Source organism: Typopeltis vanoorti, chromosome 12 (genome assembly GCF_054136105.1).
Source record: "Typopeltis vanoorti isolate ZY-2024b chromosome 12, IOZ_Tvanoo_1.0, whole genome shotgun sequence".
NCBI lineage: Eukaryota > Metazoa > Arthropoda > Arachnida > Uropygi > Thelyphonidae > Typopeltis > Typopeltis vanoorti.
The window spans coordinates 120849709-120867087 of NC_143560.1; the positions used below are offsets into that span (position 1 = coordinate 120849709).

The 17379-nt window shown below is 36.5% G+C and overlaps 1 protein-coding gene across 1 annotated transcript in view; it reads left to right on the forward strand.

The window, feature by feature from the left end:
- LOC150101186 (tRNA:m(4)X modification enzyme TRM13 homolog) overlaps nt 1-8505 on the forward strand; it is a 300267-nt gene extending 291762 nt beyond the window's left edge. The window contains exon 13 of the mRNA XM_090401720.1: nt 8235-8505. Coding sequence (XP_090257846.1) covers nt 8235-8427 — 193 coding nt within the window. The 3' untranslated portion in view covers nt 8428-8505. The remainder of the gene's footprint in view (nt 1-8234) is intronic.
- Nucleotides 8506-17379: the final 8874 nt, after the last annotated feature.

The window sequence follows — 17379 nt, forward strand, 5'->3', positions numbered from 1 at the left end:
TATAATCAAATTAGCCAGGCAAATAAGAAAAGAGTGATCATTATGGGTGATTTTAATTATGACAATATAGACTGGAATGATGAGATAAGCAACTGGAAGTAAAGAAAATTAGTTTCTTGAATTTTTGAAGGATAACTACCTCAGACAGTATATAACAGAGGGCACACGAGGATTGAGGGTCTTGGATTTGGTCATCTCATCAGAGGATGTAATTATAAATGAAGTGTCAAATTACCCACCAATTGGTGAGAGTGACCATGAGGTGATTACCTGTTTGTTTGCCAGCAGTGTGAGGACCTCTGTAAGAAAAGGCTATATGTGGAACTACAAGGGGGGGGGGGGGGATTATGAAGAGCTCAGGAGACAGCTTGCGGGTGTAGCATGAAATGAGGAGTTAGCTGGAAAAGAGATCAGTGCAGTTTTGGGGATTTTCAAAAACTAGTAGGTGCAATGTCTAAATGTATTCCAAGGGTGAGAAGATTAAATAAGGTAGGTGTGAAATGAATGAATGAATAAAGAGATTAAGCATGCCACACAGAGAAAAAGGGCATTATGGAGGCAGCATAAAAGAAGTGGATATAACCAATTCCATGAGGACTACAAAGACCAGGCAAGGTGGGTGACTTGGTTGGTGAGAGCAGCTAAAGAGAGGTATGAACATCAGTTAGCTAATGAAGCCAGAAAGAATCCTAAGAAATTCTTTTGATATGTAGCCAACAAAAGAAAGAATGATTATGGAAGGATGACATTGATTGGAGAAAATGGTACAAGTTCTGCAATGGTATAATTGCAGAACTTGTGGTGGAGATATTTAATGAGCAGTTCATAAAGGTCTTTCAATCTTGTGAATATGACTTCATGGGGGATCTCTCTTCCCCGTTGATAATGGGGAAGAGAGACTGACTGTAAGCAAGAGGTGTATGGGGAGTTGAGCAACAACCTAGATGTAAATAAGGCTGTGGAACTTGATAATATATCATTACATATTCTGAAGGAATGTACCAGGGAGTTGACACCAGCCTTGACATATTTTTTTAATAAGAGTCACTGGGTCAAGTTCCTAAGGAGTGGAAGGAGGACAAGATTGTGCAACTTCATAAAGGAGGTAATAGAACTCAAGCATCAAACTATAGGCCTATCTGTGTGTCAGGTGTTGTAGTCAAGTTGTTGGAGAAGCTTGTGAGAACTAGGATCCAAAATTGGGTTGACAACAGTGGTATTCTCTTAGATGGACAGCATGGATTTCCTAAAGGGAGTTCATGTTTTAGTAATCTACTTACTTATTACAATAAGGTGACTGCTTCCATGGACAGAGGAGAAGGATACACAGTAATATACTTAGATTTATTTAAGTTAAAGGATATTTCATCCCATATTGTTTCTTAGCCGAATAAGAAACTCAAAGAGTTTCATGCTGAATATAGAAACTATATAAAGTTCGGCGATTCCAAGCGTAAGTAAATACCTGGATAGTGCAGCACCTGACCCATTTGGTAGTGCAAACTGAGGCAACTCATAGTAAGAGTGGAGCAAGCTCCGATCACTATTCTTGGTATTTACCCATAATGTGAACTTAACTCCTAGGAGCTGTATTACTGTTCTACATTATGAGAGAAGGTCACTATCCAGACCGGTTTCAATCTTTATTGAAGTCTCATCAGTGAGTAGGTAGACCTAGTTAATACCAAGTTTGTAGCAAACAGAACTTACATCCCTTCTATGAGAATTGCCAAGAAGGTGTCCTAATAAATTACTAATTATATGAAGAGCCAAAGGCTTCAATTCGCATTTGGTAGTGCAAACTGAGGCAACTCATAGTAAGGGTGGAGCAAGTTCCAATCACTATTCTTGGTATTTACCCATAATGTGAACTTAGCTCCTAGGAGCTGTATTACTGTTCTACATTATGAGAGAAGGTCACTACCTAGACCGGTTTCAACCTTTGTTGATGTGGGATGTAATATCCCTTAACTTAAATAGGTTCATGTCGCGAATTGAAGCTTTTGGCTCTTCATATGATTAGTAATATACCTAGATTTTGCAAAGATGTTGATAGATTAATGCATGATAAGTTGATAGTCAAACTAGAGCGGATGGGGTTGGATATTAGATTGGTGATTGGCTATCTGATAGGTATCAACAAGTTGTGTATGGGGGAGTGATATCCAAGAAAAGGGAAGTTACTAGTGATGTACCTCAGGGGTCTGTTTTAGAGCCATTGCTGTTTAACTTGTATATTAATGATATTGGAGAAGATTTGGATGGAGATATTCGGTTGTTTGCAGATGATGCAAAGTTGGGACAAACCATGAAGAATAGAGAAGTTGTTGTGGCCTTACAAGAAGACTTGAATAAATTGAGTGATTGAGCATGGGAATGTGAATGTGAGTTCAATGTTGCAAAGTGTAAGGTTTTAAAATTTGGAAATCAATAATGAGATGCAGAATTTATGCTTGGTGAGGATATATTGTTGGAGGTGGAGGAAATAAGAGATCTTGGGGTGATAGTGGATAAGGATCTGAAATTTAGGGGACACATTGCCAAAATTGTGAGAGCAACACAAAGAATTCTGGGAATGATGCAGAGGACACTGACTTGTAGAAGTAAGGAGATTCTTGTTCCATTGTATAAGGCTTTGATTAGGCAACACATTGCCTTCTGTGCACCGATTTGGTCACCTGGTTTTCAAAAGGACAAAGAGATGTGGAAAAGGGTCCATAGGTGACTAAGGTAGTTTCTGATCTCCGGAATGTCGAGTATGAGGAAAGATTGAGAAGATGCAACTTGCAGAGGCTGGTGGACAGAAGGAAGAGGGGAGATATGTTAGAGACCTACAAGTTAGTAAGGGGTTGTTATAGGATCAATGCTGGAGAGGTTCTACAGAAAATAGTTGGAGATCAGGGGAGAAGCAGAGGTCATCCCTGGAAACTGTATAAAGAGGGTGTGAGTAGGGGAGTGAGAAGCAAGTTTTTTTCATGCAGAGTTGTGAATAATTGGAATGCCTTGCCTGAGAGTGTGGTGTCTGCAGAGAATTTGAGTGTGTTTAAAGCAAGGTATGATGTGCTGTGTGTATGATAAAAGGACCTCCTAGATGAGGCTTTGACTCCAAGGAGTCTTGGGTAATAATTATAAGAATATGATTATTATCATTCTTATCATTTAGATGATTATTAAGTGCATTTTTTTTTTTGCTTGCAATTTTAGTGCTTTTATTTCCTTGATATACCAGGGATTCAATCTTGTTTTGTATTTTGCAGTTAATTTTTGTCCCATTGCTTCATATACTGCTTTTTTAATGTTCATTTTGAAGTTTTCATTTTGAATTATTGACAATATTTTCTGAAAATTGCTTTTTTAGTCTATTTTGGTAAATTATTCTTATACTACTACTTGTAATAATTCCATCTTAAATTTATATCCTTATCATTCTTTATTTTGTTTTTTCACTTTTTGTATATTTTGTTGAAGTCAAAATTTTCCCATTAATATTCTATGATCACTTCCAGTGTGTGCAGGTGTTAGAACTCAAGGCATCCAATATTTTATCTTGTTTTACTGCTCTGTTTGTTATTATTTCTCTCATTATTAGAAAATTAATCTCATTCCATTTGAGTTTTCAGTTGTTCATTGAATCTTTGACATGTTTCCAGTATTATACAGTTTTCAATTCTTGCATTTAAGTCACATTCATCTCAAATATCGTTTATGATATTTTTTTACAATTTTCTGTAGTGTTTCTTAAAATTCCTCAATTTCTGGTTTTGATTTTCCTTCATCGAGAGGATAGGCACTGATTATATTTAAAGTTTTATGTTGCAATTTCATTTTTATTCTCAATATTCTTTCAGATACATATTCCCATTTTTTATTTCATTTTGAAGATCCTCATGTATTATTTTTTCAATACCTGCTTTGGCTCACTCTTGTTTCTTTACACCAATGAAAATATATTATATTTATTTAAATTTATTATTATTATTATGATTCAGGCATCCATGAAGTCGCAAGACTCATTGTGGGAGGCCCACCCTAGAAAACACAGTCTGTCATACCATCTTTGAATCCATTGACCGTTTGTGCTCTCACCACTCTATCAGGCAATGCATTCCACAACTCAACCCATCTATGCAAAGAAACCACTCCTTGATCTCGCTCCTTCCCTCTGTTCCACCAAATGAAAGAACTTCCCAGTGTCAACCCTGTAACTACCTCTCAGTTTAAAAGTCTTAATCGTATCACTTCTCCTTCTTCTATCTACCAAACTCTGTAGTTTACATTCCCTCAGCCTGTCCTCATAACTAATATCATACAGTCCTGATATAATCTTATCTGCCTCTACACTCTTTCCATGGTTGATTTATCCCCTTCAAATCCTGAGGACCAAATTTGAGCATAGTAGTCCAGGTGTGGTCTGATCAAGGCTTTATACAATGAAATGGCAATTCTTTTTTATCTCTCCAGGTCATTGTCCTTCTCAATATCGCAGCAATCCTCTTGGTTACCTTCACCACCTTTGCAATATGTTCCCTGAATTTCAGGTTTTTATCAATCATCACTCCTAGATCCCTTGCCTCTCCCACTTCCTCCAGTAAGTTCCTCCAACAGAGTATGGCCTCCCATCGATGTATCCCAAACTTCATGACTTGACATTTTGCTGTGTTAAACTGAAACCCTTCATTTGCCCATCTGTCCAGTTTATTCAAATCCTCTTGTATGGCTACCACACATCTGCACTATTACTAATAACCCTTCCTAGCAATGTTATTGATATAAAGGTTAAAAAAATACATGTCCCAGTACCTGGTCCCTGTGGGACCCCACCTGTAACATTCTGTTTCCTTGATGCCTATCAGATAGCCAATACCAAATTCAATACTGATATCTAAACCTGATAACTAATAATTAAGGAATTGACAGCATACACTAGAAATATAAATTAAATAAACTGTAATATATACTTTTCGATATTTCGGCAAACGTCACGTTGCCATCTTCTTGGGAACTTAATACAAAGACAAGTGCACGCAAGTACTACATAACAGCAAATGAGAAACGAAGCGAGGAAGCTACCGTTTTCCTAAAGACCTGATGGTGCCCCCTGGCGGGACTTTAGGAAAACGGCAGCTTCCTCGCTTTGTTTCTCATTTGCTGTTATGTAGTACTTGCGTGTACTTGTCTTTGTATTAAGTTCCCAAGAAGATGGCAACGTGACGTTTGCCGAAATATTGAAAAATATATATTACAGTTTATTTAATTTATATTTCTAGTGTATGCTGTCAATTCCTTAATTATTAGTTATCATGTTTAACCAGCGTATAAGCCTCTCTACAAGAATTATGATATCTAAACCCATGTGCTGCAACTTAAAAAATTAGCTTATCATGTGGTGCCCTTTCAAATGCCTTTGTAAAATTCAAAAAAATGGCAGAATATGCCTTTCCCTCATCAACCACTCTTGTCACTTTTCAGAATTTTTGGTGACATTAGGAGAGCAGTAGAGACAGCAAATGAATTTGATAGACTGGGGTATAGAGATTTTTAGCCAGAGAAAGTCAAAATCAGGAGATTCCAGGTTGGGCACTCTTTGACATGGCATGTTCCTGTGATCGTATATACAAACTCCATCTTTGGGACAAAATTAATAAAAGAATGTCTAACTTGAAAAGTTGAGGTGAATAGTTATTGGGAGAGTAGAAATTTGTGTTTCTGTCCAAAAAAAGTAAGTGGGATTTTGTAGACTGGAGATGAAAATGGATATCATTAAGATTTGAATGGAGGCCACGTTTATTGGTGTAGTGCATCGTTTCTCAAACTGTGGTACATGTACCACTAATGGTACATTACTTTATTTTTGGTGGTACAATTTTTACACAAAATATTGTGGGATGTATTGATTTTTAATCGGGAAATACTTTTATGGTGGTACATATATTTTTTGATTCTTATTTATGTGGTACAAAATTTAAAAAGTTTGAGAACCCCTGGTGTAGTGTATTAGGAAGGTTCTGCAGTTTGCTGTTGACTGCATTGGTCATGCATGTTCCTTATTCTGTGATAGAGTTCAAGCTTCCATGAGCTAGTAGTAGGATTGGATTAGTGCTCCTTTTTTCATAGTTAATTTTCCCTACGTCATTTCCACTGTATCATGTTTCTTTCAGTTGTTGCTGTAATTTTCTATTTTGTTCCCGTTGCATGAAGTGAGATCTGGCTGGGCTCATATACAGGACATTGTGGTGGTTGTGCCTTCTGATATGTTGTTCACAGCAGTTATGAATGTTGATCTGTGGCTAGTGTATTATCACACTGACTAGGTGCAAGAGATTCATTCTGTCACTCTGTCTGTTCATGGGCTTGAAACAGTGACACCTGACGATTTTCTCGGCATCAAATTTGCATCTTTTGGGGAGGTTGAAGATGTCATTGTTTAGTGTTGCGTTTGTTTTGGAATGAAAGTTTATTATAATGGTGTTGTATTTTTTACTCTCTGCATCCATAATGTCTTGTACTGACATGCCAATGAGATTGCAAAGTTCACTGGTATTTTTGGTGGTGGGCACATTAATTTCGAGTCATTGATTGTGAATCTCTTCTAATGTGTCAATTTTATGCAAGAAAGTATTATCAACCATAATAAGGCACTGTTCTGGGCTGTCCATGCACTTTCCAAGATTTAGAAGCTGTTTCACGAAAGGGAGGCACAGGGGACAGAGGAATTGTTGGCTGAGGTTGATCAGGAGTTTTACCACCAATTTGTCAGTCTTTGCACAATTAGTATGCATCGACCAGCATCAAAAAAATTGCACTGGAGGTTCTTTTTTTGTCTGTAATCTCCAGCTGTAGCTACAACATTTCTGAACTTCAGCTGGCTTGTCAGAATTATAAAGTTCGTAGTGCTCAGCTGTGTTGCCACTATCTTTGCTTCATGCCGCAGACATATCTATACATAGTGTGTGCAGGTTCTTACTTGGTCGATATTAACACATTTGCTTCCACGCTCCTAAAGCATAGTTTGTTACTGCACGGCAAGCACTTTCACTTCTACAAGGTCAGTACGAGTTATCTCATAGCTGGCTTATCAGACAGAATTTTGTTTCATACGCCAACTCCGAGTAATCTTGTATCACCTCCCCACACACCTATGTCTTACATGCGCTGACGACTGTGTAACTTAAGTTCAGAGTCAGTGACGTTCAGCATTAAGTGCAGTAAGGTTTATTGTGTCTAGTCTTACAATTATTTAAAATTATCTAAATAAAAACCTTCAATTACATTACATCATGTCCAGTAAAAGAAAGCTTACTGATGAAGAATTAGAAGCTTATGGTAATATGAGTGATGATGAATGGAATGAATTATTTGGTTCCGATTCCAAAGATGATTATAATTCTACAGATTACTCTAGCGATGATACAGATGACATCATCTGAGTCATCGCTAATGACTCAGATGATGATATATCATGTATAAATATATATGTTGAAAAAACTTAAAAAGATTGTTTTATTTGCATGAATAAATACAGTTGATGCAACAATACCTCTTATAATATACTATACTTTTGCTGAAATTATTTTCCTTCTACCAAGCCCCCAGACGTGCTCTCCACTTTATTCACAAGCCAAGGGTTCAAATTAACGTGCTTATACTACGGGTTAACTCGTACTTGGCATAGGAGGTCGGTAATGGACATACAAGTATATTCGTAGTTGGCAGCAAACGTGTTAAAGTAGAAAAAAATGTTTTTATTGAAAAGTTTACAATACTTATAGTTGTCTTGAGATTTTCAAATACTTTACATCTGCTACTGCACTGACCTTTGGGACATAAAATTGGGTAAAATTACAATAAAAAGTGGAAAATTAGAGAAAGAAAAATCTGATCAATGTACTCCTGAGTACTACACATCAAACTTGACCCTGTCTGACCCTATTTTATATTTTTTCTCCAGTCTTTATTCTTATTCTTTACTTATCATCAATATCATACTCATTCACTATCAATTTATTTTATTTCATCGTTTTTTACATCAGCTCCAATTAATCATAACCTCTAGGAAACTACCTCAAGATTTTATTGCAACAGAAAAGATAGGCAATGATTTATAATTGCTTTCCTTGATGGTTTTTAATACTTTCTTAAATTTAGTAAAAGAGTTGTAGCCAAAAAATGCTTAATATGTGGGACACTCCACAGAATAATGTTTTTTTTTTATTTTCTCTCTGTCTCTGTTATAGGTATGAAAGACTGAAATTGTCCCCTCAAGAAAGAGAAGATATTGGAAGGAAGTGTAAACGAATACTAGATGTGGGAAGAATGAAATATTTAGAAAAACATAATTTCCATAGTGAACTCATATTTTATGTTGATGTAGATGTTTCTTTGGAAAATGTTGCACTGTTAGTTATGCCATTTCATAAGCACACCTAGTTCATATGTTTTCTTCATGAACTTATCTTCATTTTATGATTAACATTCTCATATTAAACATATTAATCTAAACATTTTCACATGTAATGTAACTTGTAATTTCAGCAACTTGGATGTTGGTTTGATGGAAGGATTAGTTAATGAAAATTTTGAATTATGCTGACAATTTGACTAGCCCACATGGTAAAATTTTCTACACATTTTTCCAGTCAGTTTTAATGTTGCATTTCTTTATTTACTCAGATTTAAGAATACCTATAACACAGTCACTCTTCTGGTGTTCCTACTTGCACTATATTTGGACCTTTCATTAATTAATTATTATATTTCATTTAAAATTTATATTAGAGGTGAAACATGAGTGGGAGTTTTTTTTTTAAGTGTGTAGCTCACAAGTGCTGAGCAGCAACACATCATTCATATCATGCATCAAGATCTTCCTGCTTTTGCTACTTTGTGTTTGATTTTTATGTGAATTCCATCCATGAAAGGTTGTAAACTTGGAGTACATTATTTAATGTTAGTACCATGGGTAGGCTAAAGGTAAGGTAACCAGAATTCTACCCTTTAGACTAAAAACATGGAACTTTTCAATCTTTCTCAGGCATCCAGTAAGCAGAGTATTGTTGATTAATTTTGTCAGTATGTATTAGAACACAGACTGATAAACTCAAGCCGTTCCACGTTAAAAACCCCACGATATATGGAGCACCAAAAATTCCCAAACAAGTTACACCCTTATGGCCTATTGTGGATAGTATAAACAGTCCCACATACTGGCTAGACATTTATCTAAGCTACTAGCTACTCTCACAAACAATTCTCTCTCTTTTGTCAAAAATTCTTCCTACCTAAAAAGTATTTTAGAAAAAAAACCATACCTTAAAAAGTTCAGACATAATGGTGAGTTTTGACATCACCTCGCTATTCACAAATGTACCACTAATTGAAACCCTTGATCTGCTAAGGTCACACTTTCCCCCTGATATATTTGAACTATTTAAATTCACAATACATGCAGGATATTTCGCATGGAAAGGGAAACTATATAAATAATTAGATGGGACAGCTATGGGCTGTCCTATCTCCCCCCCCCCACCCTTACCAAACTTCTACATAGAACACCTGGAAAAGCTAGCTATCAATACAGCCACCCTCAAACCAATGCTTTGGCTATGCTATGTTGACGATGTACTTGCTATTTGGCCACATGGCCTAGACACATTGGATATATTCTTAGCACATTTAAATAGCCAACACTCAAAAATCCACTTTGCAATGGAACCGGAAGCTAATGATTGCTCTTCCTGGATACACTAATCACGTGTCTTCCAGATGGTTCCCTATCATTCGCAGTTTATAGAAAACCCACACATACAGGGAGATATTTACACAAACAATCGCACCATCACCCATCCCAACAGTATGGTATCCTAAAAACGCTAACCCACAGAGCAAGAGCAATTTGTTCCAATGACATTGCTCTTACTGCTGAACTGGCTCACATATGCCATACCTTCTTAGCCAATGACTATAATCCACATTAGATAGAAAAAATGCTCCCAAGAACACCCCCCCACTATTCACCATGGAGAACCACAACAAAGCAGTCACCATCCCATATATTAAAAGCACATCAGAAAAGATATTTAGAGTGCTCAATAAACTTCAACTATGCACTGTATTTAGACCATGTGTCAAATTGGCAACTCTCACCCATTCACCCAAGGACAACATCTCTCCTTTATCACATCCAGGAGTCTATGAAGTACCCTGTTTGTGTGATCAAGCTTACTATGGTCAAACAGGAAGAAATGTGGATATCCGTATCAGTGAATATAAAAAAATGCATCCGGCACTATCGCTATGGCAAGTCGGGTCTAGCAGACCATGCTTTGGATATCCCTGCATACAGGAACAACTGGAAGAAAACAAAAGTACTGCACAGAAGCTTTTACAAGTCAGAGAGCTTATTCTTAGATGCAACAGAAGCCTTGAAACATACACAAAAAATACATCCGGCACTATCGATATGGCAAGTCGGGTCTAGCAGACCATGATTTGGATATCCCTGCACACAGGAACAAGTCAGGAGATTGTTCTTAGAAGCAACAGAAGCCTTGAAACATACTCCAAATCTCAACAAGTATGGCTGTATAAATTTTCCTAAGATTTGGGAGACAGTCATCTTAAGGCATAACTAGTACCCACTTTCTCTCTCTGTCTTTTTTTTTTTTTTTCGAACATAGAGGACGCCTAATTAGGACAAATGGGACTTAGTTTGAACAATTGTTCAAACTAGTCCCATTGTTATACCAGATTGTTGTAGTCTTGTGTACTGTGGCAAACTGTTTTTTGTGCTGTGAAGATGCTGGTTATAACACCAGCAAAATATCAGCAATAAGTCAATAAATAATTATTTACTTATCAGTCTGTGTTCTAATATATACCGTCAAAGTTAATCAACATGTACAACGAACATGTAAGCCTTTCTACAAGCAGAGTGTTGGTCTCTCGCACTGAAATTCATCCACCATGGTTCACACATCTGTGCTCACAGTGGTATTTGAACTTGCATCCTGGAAGTGCATGCATTACCAACTCAGCAAATGTGGCTATTCTAGGAGACTAGGATAAAAAAAAAACGTTCACTCCTTTTTACTGCTGCACATCATCTGATGTGCATCAATAACAAGGTTAGTTTGACTCAATGCCAGTCTATGGTTTCTGGAATGTCAGTACTGTGTAGAGAATTAAGTAATTAAAGCAGTACAATAATTTTAAAAAAATCACATAAAAAATTGTCGTCGTCATCAAATTCCTGCCATGTACCCTCAAGGGGTGTACAGGATATGACAGTACTACATGAAAAAAATACATCATTACTAACTTCCTATCTACAATTTTCCTCCAAATCAGTCTGTTACTTGTCAAGACTCCAACATTATCAGATCTTATATTTCTATTGTCTAAGGCACTTTGTACCGTATCAATCCACTTGTATCTTGGTCTTCCTCTGGGTTGTTTTCCTACCAACCTGGCAGAGAACACTTGTTTTGCTAATCTTTCCTCTCCCATTCTATTTAAGTGACCATACCACCTGAGATTAGCTCTGCTAATGCATGCCTGGATGCTGACAATGTCAAGTTCTTTCCTAATATCCTCATTTTTAATATATTGCCATCGATGCCATCAGTTCATGCCTCTAATCTTTCTCAGGACTCTCATATCTGCAGTCTCTAGTCTTTGGTCAAGTGTTTTACTTCTGACCCAGCTCTCAGATCCATAAGTTAAAATTGGTTTGAACACTGTCTTGTATACAGCTAATTTAGTGTTCCGACTAATTTCTTTCTTATTCCATATGAATTTATTCAATTGACTTCCCACCATACCAGCTTTGCTGATTCTGTTGTCTATTTCTATATTTAATTTACCATCTTCAGTAAAAATCGTGCCTAAGTAGCTGAAATGTTTTACTTGTTCCACAGGTTCTCCATTCACAACACAGTTGACATTTTCAGTGATTCTGCCTATTTTCATTGTCTTTGTCTTTTTATTGCTGACATTCATACCATATCTATTACAACAGCTATTCAATTTAGTCAGAGAATCTTGCAGACTTGTAGCGGATTTATTTAGAAGTATAACATCATCCGCATAAAGCAAAGAGCTGACATTAACATTTCCAATTTTGATATCAGGTTTAATACCACATTCCTTCATAATGTGATCCATATAGATAATGAATAACAGAGGGGATAATGTACATCCTTGTCTCACACCAGATTTAACATTAAACCATCTTCCTGTACTTCCTTCAATTCTAACTGCTGACTTACAATTCAAATAAAGACTAATATTGCTTGATATAATGCCCCATTGGCACCATATAACTGCAGCGTATTGAATAGCTTCTCTCTTGGCACCTTGTCATATGCCTTTTCCAAATCGACAAAACTTAAATACAAATCTTTGTTATATTCCCATGCTTTCTCGACTACTTGTCGTAAAGTGAAGATCTGATCCTGACAGCCTCTATTTGGCCTGAATCCAGCTTGTTCTTCACCAAGCTTTTCTTCCACAATTCTTCTCAACCGTTTCTCAAGTATACTTGCATAGATCTTGCCAGGAACACTCAGTAGGGAAATACCTCTGTAATTCTCACATTCAGTTTTATTTCCCTTTTTATATATAGGTACTATGAGAGCTCTACTCCAATCATCGGGAATTCGTCCCTCTGTCCAAGCTTTCTGAACTATGCAGTGTAGCCACTGTAAGACTCTTATACCACCATACTTCAGCATTTCTGGTCGAATATCATCTACTCCTGCTGCCTTTCCACATTTCAAGCCTTTGATGGCTTTTTCTACTTCAAGTATGGATATATATTCCGGACTGCATGCCTGGTCAGTGTTTTTTATCACTGTGCTGTCATCACTGCTTGTTTCATTTAGCAGTTTTTCAAAGTAATTACTCCATACTTCAAGGATATCTTTTTCTCCTGTTTTCATGTCACCTTTATCATCTCTAATTCCTTTTACAGCACTATTTCCTCCATTCCTAAGCTTCTTCAACAACCTCCAGAATATTTTGCCACCTTCTTGATATTTATTTTCTATATTCTTGCCAAAGTCCTCCCATGACTTTTGTTTAGCTAGTTTTACACACTGTTTAGCTTTCTTACATTTGTCTCTGTATTCTGTAAGAGTAAAAGCTGACTTATTTGCCAGGAACTTTTGATATGCTTTCTTCTTTTCCTTCACTGCCTCTTTAACTTCCTGTGTCCACCAGGGAGTTCTGATTTTTTTATCCTTACACACAACCTCACCACATGACTCTCTGGCAGAATCAATCAATGTTTTCTTCAGAGTTTACCACTGAATCTCCAAGGTTTGATTCCTGTTCTCAAACTCTTTCATTTTCTTTTCAATAATCTTTCTGTATTTTAGTCTACAGTTCACATCTGAGAGCTGCTCAACTTTTATTCGCTTTAAAACTTTCTTACATGTTATTCTTTTCAATATGAAATTCAATTTTATCCTGCTCAAGACTAAATAGTGATCACTTCCAATTTCAAATCCTCTGTACACTCTGGTGTCCTGCACCAGGGAGAAAACATCACTATCAACAATAACATAGTCAATGAGACTTTTCTTATTCCTAGCCTCTTCTCTCCATGTGAATTTGTGCACATTTTTATGTTGCAACATGGTGTTAGTAATAACCAGTCCATGTCCTGAGCAGAAATCCAACAGATATTTGCCATTATTATTAGCTTTGCTCTTTTCTCCAAATTTTCCCAAAATATTTTTGTATGTCTCACAATCATTTCCTACTCTGCTATTTAGATCCCCAACAAGGACCAACTTTTCCTTTTTCATTGTGTCAGTTGCTTTTTCTAAAGCCTCAAAAAATTCCTCCACTTCTACCATAGTAGAACCTTCTGTGGGACCATAGGCACAAATAATTGTCAAATCATTGTCCAGTTCCCCATTCTCATATTTGCCCACATTACTCTACTTGAGACTGACTGCCATTCAAGAAGATTGGCCTCGTATTTTGTGTTGAGTACTATGGCTATTCCTTCTTTTCCTTGATTGTCATTGCCTGAATATAACATTTTGTATTTATTGCTCAGAAAGATCTCACCAGTTTTGGTCTTTTTTGTTTCAGTCACCCCTATTATGTCGATCTGGTACTTATCTAATTCCTCAGCTAGCTCCATTTCTTTGCCATTCAGGCTTCTTACATTGATAGTACCGATCTTTAACGTCCTGGTTCCCTGGCGAAAACAACGGGGGCGGCGTTGTTTAACCGGGCAACGCCCCAGCCGGCATGAAATTTTGTCATGTTGTACCATCATTTTTTATTTTGGTTTAACAATAAGAACACAATTTGGTCGGCTAAATCCCAAATTGCCAGACCATCCTTGTTCGTTCAGTATCAAAGTAGATACCCAACAGGGTGCACCACGAGAAGGTGAGGATTAGACATTAGGTCAGAAGCCCTGGTCGGTTCTTCGCATTCCTTTAAAAGCTATGTGGAGGTCTCCTCTCAGTTATACAGCTTTGACCCTTAAGCACCCCATAAAAAAAAAAAAAAAAAAAAAAAAAAATTGTCACTTCTGTTTAATTACTGTACTGGATTTTTTATGAAAAGCAAACATTTGATATTGTACCCAAATTTAGAATCTACCAAAGATGAATGTCTCATTCCATCACAAACTCTTCAATTACTACAAGGTTTTATAATGCTGAAGGATGATAAACTTTCTGCTTGTTGCGTGGATAGGAAATCATTTTATCAGATAAAAGTAGTATGAAATTGTCATTTGATTGAACAGAAGAAAGTAAATAGGCTTGTTTGTGATTTGAATTTATACAAATAAAAGGAGTTTGTACCTTGATAAATTCCACTGTCTTCAACAATGGAACTTATCTCCAAAAACAAAAATAAATTTTTGTTCCTGAACCTAATAAGGGCATGCCTTATAAGTGTTCTGAATGAACTTCATGAGCCAGATTAGTACTTGTTTCTAAATGCTTTTAAAACCAGCTTGAAATCAGTTTTGTTTCATAATAGTATTGAAAATCCTCCCAAAAAAGCCATACCATTAACAGATAATAAAATGCAAACTCTTCTGTTCTGAAAGAAAATATTTCTGCCACCATTTATTAACACATGTACACGCACGCATACACATATGCACTGCAGACGTGCGCAGGGAACTTGTATAGCCTCTGACAGCATTTCTAGTATCATGCAAGAAAAGACCATTATAGATTCGATTCTAGTTGTAGACTAGAGAAACTTTTTCCTGGTCCTTATTTTTTTTTTTTTTTCATCCAGTTAGTCTATCTCTGACATAGGCAAGTAGGGTTTTTAACTGCATATCAGAAAAGTTGACCATAGAACTTGCACTATTACAGAAAACAATATGAATGTTAGGATTTAGGATCACTAGATGGTTGCAGTTGTCTGCTGTACTCCCACTCCCGGTGCCTCTAAAATCATTGATAGTATAGGCTCAGCTTTTGGCAACAGCTAAGAGTGGAAATTTTCAGACTGATCTTCCCTATTCTTCAATTTCCAGCAGTTACTTACAATTAAAAGAGCTCTACCTATTAAGCTTCAGGAATAAAAGGCATTAGAAGATTTGTTTTCTGTTTATATGTACACACACGTGTGCGTGTTTACATGTACACATATATGTGAGAGATTACTGAATTTATAGCATGTGAAGGCCATGCATAGGCAGTGGCTAGAAAGCAAGAGAGAATGATTCTGTTAATATTCTTTTTGAATAACTAAAGGTTGTAGTCCTTGGGAAACACTCTGTGAGGAAGGCTTCTTCCAAAGAATAAACAGGTGAAATGAAAGAGAAGGAGACTTACATTTGATGGATTAACATTTGGATTGCAAATAGATGTTGGACAGTTATTGCTTATGTTATAGTCTCATCAGAAAATGGGAAAAGACTGATTCTATTTCAGTGGAACAGCACTTCTGGATATTCATGTTGAAAACACATAAGGCAGAAAATAACCATTTGTGAAATAGTAGTTGGAGTAAGTCTGTCAGAAAAAAGTTAAGGTAAAAACTGCTGCTTTTGGACAGTAACAAGAATTATCAAAAAAGTTTTAGGTGAACTACTGAAAAGGTGAGAACAGTTGTGGCAGATTTCGAATTTCTATAGATTTGGTAGCTGGACAGATGAATAATAATGTCCTGAGTAAAGAGGACACCCAAACTTTTTGGAGGCTGAGGAAGTTACAGATGTGATATGTTTGTGCCAAGCAAAGCTAAATTTCAGCACAAGAAATCTGATCTTATCTGGCAAGCAAAATATGATGAAAGCCAAAGAAGAGCTGAATTGAGGTTTTGTTTTGCAAGAAAAAACAGAAGATTTTGGTAGCATTGAAGGTGACTAGACTGTCCTCATCCTAGAGGAATAGTATGGAGATTGGAATTTAAGGTACTAGGTGGAGTAGGTATCAAATCTTGAAATATTTGAGCATTGCACAGTTTGTCACATGAATAGGAGGAATGGGGTGTATTATCATCTCCAAAGCTAAAGTTATGGTTTGAGGTGAGTTGAGAGGTCATTCGTGTATAGAAGAAAGTGGGTAGGTGATATAACAGACCACACTAGCACTCCTGCATTGGTGAGAAGAGAGGAAGCCATTCACCATGTCACAGTGCATGTTAAAGAGAAAACTGGTTCCTCAGTTACAGTGAATAGAAGGAAGACCATAGGATATCGATTTACTAAGCAGTCCTCGAAGCGTGGTCTGATTTAGCATAACTAAATTTCAAAATCCAAACTTAAGGTATATTTGTTGGACCTCAAATTGGAGAAGTATTAAAAGACAGAGAATTTGAAAAGATTATTCTACTGAAATAGAATGAGAAGTCTGGAAATTGTTCAGAGATATTGTTGAAATGTTTGGAGAAAATAGTAAAACTGTAAATTGTAAAACACTTGTTGAATATCTCATAACAGAATACTGCAAGATTGGGTTCAGGATGTCACCAAAAATTATCTTCCTTCTCAGTGGTGGTGCCGCTGCCTATACAAAATAAAATTTTAAAAAATTATTTTCCTAATCAGTAACCAATTTATTAATAAATAAATCTACAGATTTATTTATTAATAAATTGGTTACTATTTAGGAAAAAAAGATTTTTTTTATTTTGTATAGGCAGCACCCCCCCCCCCCCCACACACACACACTTAAAATTTCACCGGCCATCACTGTTCCTTCTCATATTGTACTTCTTTCATGAAAACCTTGGAACAATGAGTGATGATCAGAACAAACTTTTCCATGAGGTGGTTATGGTAATAGAGCAATGTTGCAGAGAAAAGGAAATGTTACTCTAGCAGATGACAATTATTGGTATCTTCAATGAGAGAATAGACCAGAGTAGAAGAAAGGAATTACTTCAAAA